General features: G+C 37.6%; 1 protein-coding gene across 2 annotated transcripts in view; it reads right to left on the bottom strand.

Moving 5' to 3' along the window:
• Window positions 1–3,076: 3,076 nt before the first annotated feature.
• LOC107674010 (SLIT and NTRK-like protein 6) overlaps window positions 3,077–11,554 on the bottom strand; it is a 16,905-nt gene continuing 8,427 nt past the window's right edge. For both annotated transcript variants that reach the window (XM_016467869.1, XM_016467868.1), the window contains exon 2: window positions 3,077–6,158. In XM_016467869.1, coding sequence (XP_016323355.1) covers window positions 3,656–6,139 — 2,484 coding nt within the window. In that variant the 5' untranslated portion in view covers window positions 6,140–6,158 and the 3' untranslated portion in view covers window positions 3,077–3,655. The remainder of the gene's footprint in view (window positions 6,159–11,554) is intronic.

Genomic DNA, 11,554 nt, shown 5'->3' with positions numbered 1-11,554 from the left:
AAAAAAAGCATTATTATTTTTCTATATTTTTGTATAACTGATCAGCATTAAAATAAAAAAATCAAATAAAAAATACATATTTATATATTTATTATTGTTATTTATTTGAAGATGCACAGCATAAATGTATTTTTGCCATATTTTGCTTTAGTTATACATTCATGTTATATAATCTGCACTTTAATATTGTAATATATATTGGGAAAAAATGTGAAATGCAAATTTTTAAGGGCTATTTTGTTTGTTGATTTAAATATACAGCCTTTAAATATGTATTCAGTCCTTGAATGTATATTTCAAAGGTCAAACTGAAGGAATTCTCTTCAACTATACCTGGAATATCTTTAGAAATGCTATGCTTAATTGTATGCCTATTAATTTGTGTATTTGAGCAGAATGGATATATACACTGTTTATATACACGTTTATTGCAGCACTCAATGGTCCAGACATTGGTATGTTTAAACTGCAGGTCTGAAAATACATTATGAGCTAGACTTTGTGCTGAAACAGACATGCCACTACCAATAATTTCAAGCATGTTTCAGTTTAGATTTGTGCTATCAAAGATGCATTGATGTGCATTAGAGGTTACATGGATTTGTTGGCAACATACAACAGCAGCGATTCATCTATAGATCGTGAGGGCAGACATGCTGAGTTCATTACTCAAGATCTCCCCAGAGAAGGAGCGATTGCTATGCCTGTGTAGCGAATTACATAGAAAGCCCACTAGTAGCATCTGACTCTAACGGAGGCCATTTAGTTTTCTCAGATATTTACATTCCCTCCTGTGCTTATACGGAGAACCGTTAAGTCACAGTCTCAGACAATTTGACATAACGTGAACGTCTTATATACACCATGTTTGAATGGCTCTGCTGTGAAATATAATACAGTATAACTTGTAGGTAAGAAAATACATTTTAAAGCCCTTGAGAGTTCACAGGATTTGAAATGTGCAAAATGTTGAAAGGTTGTGAAAACCCCACTGTCTTTCAATAGAGCAATATTGTCCCTTAGAATATCATCAACATAAATGACCTGTGTTGGTTCATTACATCCATTTTTGCACATCCTCTGCAGAGTTCAGGATAAAAAGAAAAATTGGTATGTGCACTGAAGCGCAGAGGACTTGGCCTAAAACTGGTATTTAGAGGGCATAATAAAGAATAGATGGTAGATACCAAGCTCTCTCAGTGCCTTGCAAAGAAAAAACAAAAAAACAACCTGCAGTCGAATCTATCAAGTGTAAGTGGCAGTATACAATACTCATTTCCAGCAATGTGAAAGAGTCTATGCCTTTGTTTGTTTCCTTGCTAAAATATTCACACCGTGATAATTTGCATTCTTGAAAATAAAGAAAACCATTCTTGAAAGTGAACACTGTTTTGCACTTTACTGGAAGTTGCAACGAGCGACTTGTCAAAAGTCATTGGCCGCCCTTTTGCAACCATCCATTTTGTTTTAGTGCTCTAAGCCTTTCCTGCCCAGGTGACTTCCTTTTCTCAAGGGAGGCCGGAAATTACTCAGGTTGATGTGAATGATTCTATCTGATGGTTAATGGAAAAATATTGGAAAGCCACTTAAGCGAGGAGAAAGGGAAGATGAAAGTGTGGAGTGGATGAAAAGAAGCCTTCAGCATTCTAAGGAGCAATTGAATGTCGCACACTGCTTGCGCGCTCAAAAAAGGTTATTTTCGAGAAACGAGGGTCTGACAGAATTATGTTTGGCTATGGCAAGCTGTCAAGTTCACAAACTGACGTGAGTGACTTTTATGGGATGTTTGGGTGCGATTTACGGCTTCAGTGGTATTAGAGATGTAATCATCTCAATGCTATCTTTGAAACATCATACATTTTCACAACTGAACATGTTTTAAAACATGTTTTTTTGATATGTTTATTCTCAAAGAAGCTGCCGTTATTACTGTTAGTTCATAAACCAGAAAAGTATAAATCATAGATGGTTCTTGACTGGTTTTGTTAAAGTGTAACCCATATTTAATGCAGTCTTGATCTTATATTTGCTCTTGGTTTGAGGACATGTCAAGCAGTCTCTCCATGTTGACATTTGTCTAATTTGACTAGCTTCTATCAAGTGACAGACCAGAATACTGTATAGGTTGATTTGACATATCTTTTAAATGTTAAACTCTTTGGCTATCCTCCTAATTTTGTATGATTTAATTGCTTCATTTTATTACTTCCATTTAACATTGTTTTTCCCTGCTGTGTGAGATGCTATCAACTCTTTTTTCACAATGTCACCCACCAGTTGAAAACCACTGAAATAATATGATTCTTCTATTTTTGTCCATTTCTTTCCTCCTTATTTCATTTATTTATTTACTCGTGCTATTTGTGTTACTTCCCATATTATTGCAATACACTCTATTCATTTATTTATTTTTATTTACAGCTTAATTGGTACCACATTAAAGGCACACATACAAATATACAGAATAAATAACTATCATCCACACTTGTACAAAATAAAGCTATGGTGCTCTTCCATACAGTAAAACATTTCAAGGCTTAACACAATAATGTGTGTGCATATTTTCTCTATACATATATAGATATATATTTTCTTTTCTTCTCCAGCCAGATAATGAAGACAAAACACCCTGCATAATTGTCATGCTGAAAGAAAATAATCGGATATGATTTGTGTTTTCAAAAGGAACTTTAAACAACACTATTATACAAACCAGAAGCTACACTACTTGGTTTTCCTATGGGGAAAATGGCATAGACTGTGCTGCCTAACAATGTGATTGTCATCAACCACCTTTAAATGGTATTTTAAGTAGTGCAATTCTTTTCTTTTCATTTTCTCCAAGGGTGCCCAGCAGAGTTTTTGTCCATATCAGAAGCAGTGGAGGTAATGAGCAAGTGGGTCTGTGTGACATGATTTCTGAACAAACTCTCCAGGCGTGTTGAGAATTCCAGGTGAGAGGCCAATTTCAGGCACGATAAATGAGCCCACTCATAAAGTCTGACCTCAGGGTCAATACAATAGCCGCTTGGAAAGCTACTCGCTCTTGATGATGCCTGATTTATTAATAAATGCAATTTTCAGACATCTTGCAATCCACATACAACCATTATTTAATATTTAATGAACAAAAACTGTGTTGGGAATGTTTAATTCAAAACTTAGCAAATCAGGGAATCATTTAACTAACCATAAATGTTCTGTATGACAGAAAAGAAAGAAAGAAAACACGATTTCTTCCATTGCTACAGATAAACAGTGCTTGAAGATCTGTCACGTACATAATAAGAGATACAGATAGAAAGGTGAAGTTACTCTATGCTAGCCTTCCCTACCAAACATAAAGAGAATGCATTAACCTCAATGCACAACAAATGTTCTGGTATCAAAGCCAATCTTGTCCAAAGACAACTGTTTGTGACTCTTTCAGTGTGGCTGGAATTTTGTTAGAATGCATAATCCATCATCTGCAATGCTAACGTCAAAGGTCCACATGAAATTAGACATTGTGTCCACATCAAATGATCCTATCGTGAGAATTGTCTCTACTCTGACGTTGTTTTATTATATCTCTTGAGCTAAATCAGAACTCAGAATGAACTGTCAAGGCACTTGGAGTATCATTTGTCAAATCAAAGTATACAGTGTACTTATCTCAGTTGAAAGTCGTTTGATGCTCTAAGACTTCTAAATAGTCTGGTTCTGCATGTAAGTTGGCTTTGAGTTCAAAGTACTCGTTTTTAGTCTGTTCCACCATGACCTTCCGTGGCCTTGTATAAACAAGAGTCTCCATTAGTTTAAGCTCCTTGTGGTGGTTGGGGACTTGCATGTCCACCGCTGGTTGTAACTGTGATATGTTTTTCCTGAGATATTCGCTGAGGCTGAGCTGTTGGAGCTCCCGTTCCCTTTCTAAGATGTTCTTGTACAAGGAGCTGGCATCTCCCAAACTCACAAACTCAGCAGGGTAGTCGGTGACGGCCCTGAACTTCACGTTGGGTCCCGTAAGGAGGGAGTCGCTCTCCTTGTCGAGGATGCTATGGCAGAAATGCTTAGGTTTCTCACTGTCGTACTCATCCAACTCGTATTGTTTGTGCTGAGAGCAGTAACTAGGGTTTCTGCAGACCTGAACAATGGGGCTACGGGAAGGTTCGTCGTACATGCCGGGTCCTTGCCTTTCAGTTACGTGGTGGGTGGTCTTCTGGCCGTACATGCTGTAGTGCAGGTGGATGGGACTGCTCTCGCGAGGTTGCTCCTCGGCTTGTTTCTTCTTGGCCTGTCTCCGCCGACGGTGTAGCACAAACACAATGATCCCTGCAGCGCAGAAAATGAAGGTCAGAAAGAGGATGAGAAGGCAGAGGATGAGCACCGATAGTGGCACTGCTTCTGTCAGAGACCGGAAGAAGCCGCTGGTGCTGACCCCTGGCGCAGGCGTGGCTACAATAGCATCCTTGGTGTCTCCAGGTAAGGACTTATAGGTGACCAAGCCAGGACAGAGAACATCATGCTTCAGGTTTCTAACCTCAGCAGTAGACAGTTTTTGAGGAGTGTGGCATAAGATGGTACCCATCACGGTGTCCTTGCTTAGCTTTTCCACCCACTGTTTGAGGCTGACCAAATCACAAGTGCAGTCCCAAGGATTGTCCTCAAGATAAATTTGCTCCAAATAATTGAGCTGGTCCAACACATTACTCACCGGTAAGTGCATAAAGACATTTTTCCTTAGGTTCAATCTCACCAAGGGCACATTACGAAATATCTGCGCAGGGAGAGTGTTGAGTAGATTGTTGTTTAGGAACAGGAGCTTTAGATTTGTCAAAGGGTTGAACGATCCGGCCTCAATGTCTTTGATGATATTATGCTCCAAGTACAAGTATTCCAAATTGTGAAGGCCAAGAAACATTGTTGCTGAGATTTTCTCTATCCTGTTTCCATTCAGGTACAGCTTTTTCAAATTGCTCAAACTCAGAAAGGTTTCATTGTCAATGTAGTCTATTTGGTTGTTTGCCAAATTGAGCAGTTCCAGACTGTCGTACGTCACAAAGTCGTACTTGAAAAGTCGCTGTATCATATTTCCTGTCAAAAACAGCTTGGTTGGGCTTTGTTCAAGAATGCCTATATCAGATATCCTTTGAATGCCTCGGTCCTCACAGTGCATTAAGAAACCCATGCTTTGGGGAGGACAAGAGCACATTGGCACGCAAAATGTCCCTAGGCCGTTTGCAGGTGTGGGTACTTTTGTGCCATCGTTGACATTCGGTATCTGAACAACCTTGGTGGATGGGGTGACAACCATGTCTAGAGACTTTGATGGCTCTTCGAGATTGATGTCGGCATGGGAGGGGCAAAGTAAATCCCTTTTGACCCTGGCCAAAGAAATGCCCCTAAGATCCTCAGGCCTGTTGCAAACCACCTCGCCGATAGACGACTGCGCCCGCATGTTCTCGATCCAGACCTTCAAATGCAAGATTTCACAATTGCACATCCAGTCGTTGTCCTCCAACAGGAGTTCCATGATACGACCAATATGCTCCAGGAAACCCACGTACGGCAGTGTCTGCAGCTTGTTCCCACGCAGATCCAAATGTGTCAGAGGCACAAAGCGGAAAATGTTGCTTGGAAGGAACTCGATGGAGTTGTCATTGAGGATCAGAACTTTAAGACGGACAAGCTTGCTGAAGGCCCCAGGCTCCACGACCCGGATGAAGTTGGTGTCAGCCTGAAGGTATTCCAAATTGACCAAGCCATGAAATGTGTCCTCCTTCAGCATGACCAGGAAATTGCTGTTTATGTGCAGCTTTCTTAGGGATCCCAGCGCACTGAACACGCCAGGTTCAAGCTCCTGTATGCTGTTTGCACCAAGATGCAAGGTGACGGCGTTCTTGAAAGCATCCATATCCTCTACAAGTAACTCCACTAAGTCATTTTTATACAGGTTTAAATGCAAAGGCATATCTGATGGTACCTTCATGTCTGAGATTTTGCTTATGTTTCTGTCTTCACAGTTCATGTACAAGTGTCCATCTTTCTCTTCACAGGTGCACAAAGATTTGCAAGCTCCACCGTACAATGCCTTAGGCTCAGTATCTCCAAAACTAGCAGCAGCAAAGAAGGAGCAAACAAAAATGATCCTGGCCAGCATTTTGTTTCCTTCTTTGTATCTAAAAAGACAACACAAGGGGAGAGAAGGGAAGGTAATTATTGTGTGCAGTAAACAAACTCATAAAATAACACTGAATTATGGGAATTATTGCAAGTTCACAGTGCTGAATCTAGTGAAATAAACAGGCTATGATTTGGAAAAAAAATCTGTGCCTAAATACAGATATTTACAAGTTCCTAACGTATTGCATTTCGTTATTGCATACAAGCGTTGAGTGGAACACTAGAACATTTTATACAGCAACTAACACTGTAATATTCCTAAATGAATAATTTGGTTGCGTCATTGATGGTGATGATAATAGTGATGATTATATCACATTACATACTTAGGGAAATAATTAAGTATCTCAAATTACTGGGATAATTACATTCTAATCAAGAAACAGTCTTATGTCTCACAATTTGTAGATCAAGCAACCAAACTGTTTTTTCACAATAAAGGCAAAGCATTTGTATGCATGCATATCCTATATTTTACCACGACATTCTGAATGATGCACAATTTACTTTACATCAGTCCTCAGCAGCAGACATCCTGTGAGATTTGTCTGTGCATAATTAGAATGGTTTTCCTGACCTTGTTACCTCAAACATCTGGATGAGTGTGCTTTAAGATATGTGTCCTATAATCATCTCACTATGCAAACAATTATATATCAGGATTAATTTGAATGAAACAGAAATGAGTTGTCCATAAACAATACACAAGTCAGTGATCTCAGTATGAACAGGTTCTTCCACATTAATGTTTATCTTCAACATTCAACAGTTGCCTTTTTCTTTTTTGTAGGTTTGGAACCAAGAACTGGTTCTTATTCAGAATCATTTATTTATTTTTTTTACTGGAACAGAATTACCGTTAATGTTTCATGCGCATGCATTCTTGCTCCGAATCAGCACCATGGCATTTTCATTGCGTCTTTCACTCATCACTATTCAGCAGCACCGAAAAACGCTATGGAATATTTTCGTTTGAGCAATCAAAAAATACAGCTTCATCAGATTTCTTATAAGTTTTGACAGTAGGATTTTATAAAAAAAAAACAAAAAAAAAATCATTCAAAAATAATTTTTTTATTAAAAAATGAATGAATGAATGAATGAATTTAATTAATTATTGGACTGCATTTATGCCTCCTAAATAAATAATAATAATAATAATAATACTAATAGTAAAACACATATTTTGCACATCTAATGATTTGGCAAAATATTTATTCCTCAAATGTCCAAAAATATGTTTTACTGAAACTGTTAGGAATCAGAATTGTTAAATTAATATGATTCATATGACTACTTTGTTGTGTCAGTTTTTATTTTGGGAGATTTCAGGATTTCAGGAGAAATATCGGCGATGATGATGAAGACCATCTTACTTCTCACATCGTATCCAGTTTTGCTCAGATCATACTAAAATCTGCAATCAAAAGTAAGACATTCCTATGAACATTCTATGAAAATTCTTCCAAGACCAAATGATCTGATCTGCTATTCACATTAATTTTATATCTGTATATTCTATATGCTAAATGTCAAAGATGGTTTCTTTTGTATTGTTTTGTCTTCAAAGGAACTTTATGAGACATGTCTAGGACAAAGTTGATATTTAAAGGAAAAATAAATCCCCGGAGCAACCTCTTCCTCATACAGTTCCACCGAAGGAAAATAACCACACACTATTCTTCGTTACAATGTCATTTAAAACGACATAAAACAGTTCCATGCAAATTAACTGAAACATAAAACACCCCAGAGTCCCAGAGAATCTGCGAGGAATGAAAGGCTTCCCAGTTGTATTGACATGAAATCAAACACTGAACGGTCAGGCATGCCACATGACACCTACAGACTGCGTGCGCTGACAGCAGTGAGCAAACACGGTGTGTGAAGACAACAAAGATGGTTTTTGTCATCTCTCTTGAGGATCCAGGTAGAACGGCAGTGGAAGGGGCGGGGGCATAAATAAAATTAGATTAAAAAATTACAAAAACTGCGGAGAATATGAATGCTTTGCATGTCATGTTAGATGACAGGACAAAGAAGAGAAAAAAAACACAGTCCCATTCCTATTTTTAGCAAGCAGTGTGTGGCTGACAGTGAGGAGAGAATTTGTGGTCCATTAGAAGCCATTGAAGCCTACATATTGCGCTCTCATGCATTTAAGCAGGGCCTAATATACATCTACTTAACTATCTATCTATATACACACATACGCATATAGAGCTCGACCCGTGACTTCTCATGCCTCAGGTTTATGCCTAACCTGCCTGTCTAACCCGCTCCACGCATCCTTGGAGTGGAATGGGAACATCTGTCCTGATACAGCAAATTTTCCTGTCTTTCTCTTGCATGGTTACCCAAAGTGTATTGGCTATCCCATAGAAAAGACAAGTCATGAATGAGATCTTTTTGATCTCTCGGTTGTTTCTCCTGCTAGACAGTGAGGAGATTAAATGTAGAACAAATGGAGATGTTTGCTTAAGGCTTCTTCTATACTGGGAAAAAAAAAAAAAAAGTGACGTGACATATGGCCAAGTATGGTGACCCATACTTGGAATTAGTGCTCTGCATTTAACCCATCCAAAGTGCACACACACAGCAGTGAACACACACACACCGTAAACACACACCCGGAGCAGTGGGCAGCCATTTATGCTGCGGCGCCATTCAAGTTGTAAATATAACGTATTAGAGCATGTTTTACAAGAAAATACCAACTTTCTAGACTTTCTACTTGAAAATTCACATTTAATGTGTTATTTGCCATTTCTTAGCTATTTCTTCTTTAGCCTTTTTTCTTTTACTAGCATTTGAGAGAAAATGGTTTGTTTATTTATTTATTTATTTTTAATTTTTTCAAGGTTGAATTGTCCAGATAATTTGGTCTGTTCCGGGTCTATTTATTCGTTTAAGTTTATATTGAAATCTAAGACTTGGTATCTTGTCAAGCCTTAGCACAATCCTAATATTACTATGGTACTTTTTCAAAGTACAAACATCCAAAAGAGCAGGAAACCTCAGTTAAACATCTCCATTTGCTTTCCATTTAATCTCAATGCTGTCAAGGAGAAACAACTGAGATATTAAAGAGATCTCTTTGGGGACTTCTTCACAATAATTCTTGTCCTTTTGTTTAATTCAATTAAATTCTGAGGTTTCTGATTTCTTGTTGGAATAACAAGATGATTATAGGACAAATCTTATGTTACACACATCCATGATGTCTAAGAGAAACACTTGAGATCTTAGAGATTTTATATCTGATTTTTCTTGTTCTTTTATGTTCTTAAACAGGTGACAAACTTTGAACTTCATAGATGACAACTACATAAATAAATAAATACATACAATTGGTGTAGAAATGTATTTTCACTTCAATTAGTACAAATAATTGAGCTATTACAAAGAAATAGCAATTAACACATTTTCTCACATAAAGAAAAAAATCAAATTTTCTTGTAAAACATACTCTTTGTTTTATTTACGACTGCGAAAAATCCTATTTCACACTGTACAAACACAGTAACTCTTTTGTTCCAACTGAAGTGACACATGCCAGAGAATGGAAGACATCCAAAGATGTATAATGAATCCACCCCACATCATGCACACATATGTATGTATATATATATATATATATATGCTAAGTTTCCAGTTCCTCTGAACATCAGACAATAATGCAGACTCCCAAAAGAAGAATCCATCGCAGCAGCACATTAGTGAATGTTTGATGACATTGTTTGATGTTATATGTCCCGTGAAACGTTCAAATAAATTAAAGCAAAGAAAAATAACCCTCAAGGCTATTTTGTATGAGTCTAGTGAACTTGTTTGTGGCTGAGAGCTTCATATATCCATAACAGAGGAAATATAGTTTGCGCTTCTTGCTTCTACTATCTTATCTTGGCATCACAATTCAGTGTCTTTTGTTTTGAGGCAATACATTTTTTGTATGGCCCCATATGTGCCGTTTACCCCGCAATGTTGAATTTCAATTGCTTCCAAGCCTACAGCAACACAAGCATCTCTCTAACCAGCTGCCAAAGACAAAGAATCTATACAACTTAACTATCAATTGCAAAGTAAAGTTCTTTGGGTCCTTTTTTTAATATTTGGAGCTCATTTGCATTTTAGTAGAATCTCATGATGCTAACCTTTTTAAAAAGGAAATTATATTTGCTCCAGTCCCCAGAGAAGTATTGTTTGTTGACAGCGGGCATTGTCTTGCTTGAGCAGGTTGAGAGAATGGCGGCTGTCTCGGACACATTTCTAAGGGTTGGTCATTCATTATTTATCTGATCAGTAATGAAACACCACCAGAACAAGGTTGACCAATGAAGCATGGCAATCAATGGCCGTGGTCCTGTCACACAGGAGCAAATAAACTGCTTAAACAACCACAAAGCCATTTGCATAATCTGCTTACCATATGCTATTTAAAGGACAGGTGCAACTTTAATTTTCCTAGACTTTTGCAAGTATTGTCTTATCTTTCATGTCTTCTGTGAAGCTGGTGTCAAACCAATTCAGTCCGCAGAGTATGAACATGACAAATGTGACATTTTTACAAGACAATGCAGTTAGGCTTGCAACCTCATTCCAGGTAGAATAATTTAGGTCTAGTGAGCTTCCATTATACAAGCATGTTAAAAATCAGGACACTCAGGTGCCAGACCATTTAATATCCACACCCAACGTAACGACATAAGAACTGATTTTGGGGTTTCATTGTCCTTAAAGGGTGAATGTATCATTTTGATCCAAACAACTGAAACATTTGATCTTGGGGTCAAAGTTTATATGCATCAAATTTTATCTTTCATGTCTTCTGTGAAGCTGGTGTCAAACCAATTCAGTCCGCAGAGTATGAACATGACAAATGTGACATTTTTACAAGACAATGCAGTTAGGGTTGCAACCTCATTCCAGGTAGAATAATTTAGGTCTAGTGAGCTTCCATTATACAAGCATGTTAAAAATCAGGACACTCAGGTGCCAGACCATTTAATATCCACACCCAACGTAACGACATAAGAACTGATTTTGGGGTTTCATTGTCCTTAAAGGGTGAATGTATCATTTTGATCCAAACAACTGAAACATTTGATCTTGGGGTCAAAGTTTATATGCATAAAATTAATTAGGCTCTGTTTCAAAACCTACTGAGTGGTCTTGTTGTCTATTACCTGAAATAGACACAGCACTGAAAATAAATAAATTAATATATATATATATATATATATATATATTTCTATCATGACAACTCTCGGAAGATTTTAGAGTGGTGATGGATATGACTATGTTAATGTATTTGGTCTTGGCGGAACAGATCTGCTATGCTGCTGCTGAATTGCTGCTGCTGTTGGTTATTGCTGTAGTTGTAGATTATTGC

Source organism: Sinocyclocheilus anshuiensis, unplaced genomic scaffold, assembly GCF_001515605.1.
Source record: "Sinocyclocheilus anshuiensis isolate Anshui unplaced genomic scaffold, SAMN03320099.WGS_v1.1 scaffold348, whole genome shotgun sequence".
NCBI lineage: Eukaryota > Metazoa > Chordata > Actinopteri > Cypriniformes > Cyprinidae > Sinocyclocheilus > Sinocyclocheilus anshuiensis.
The sequence above is the reverse complement of the archived record's forward strand: the minus strand, read 5'-3'. Positions and strand labels throughout refer to the sequence as shown.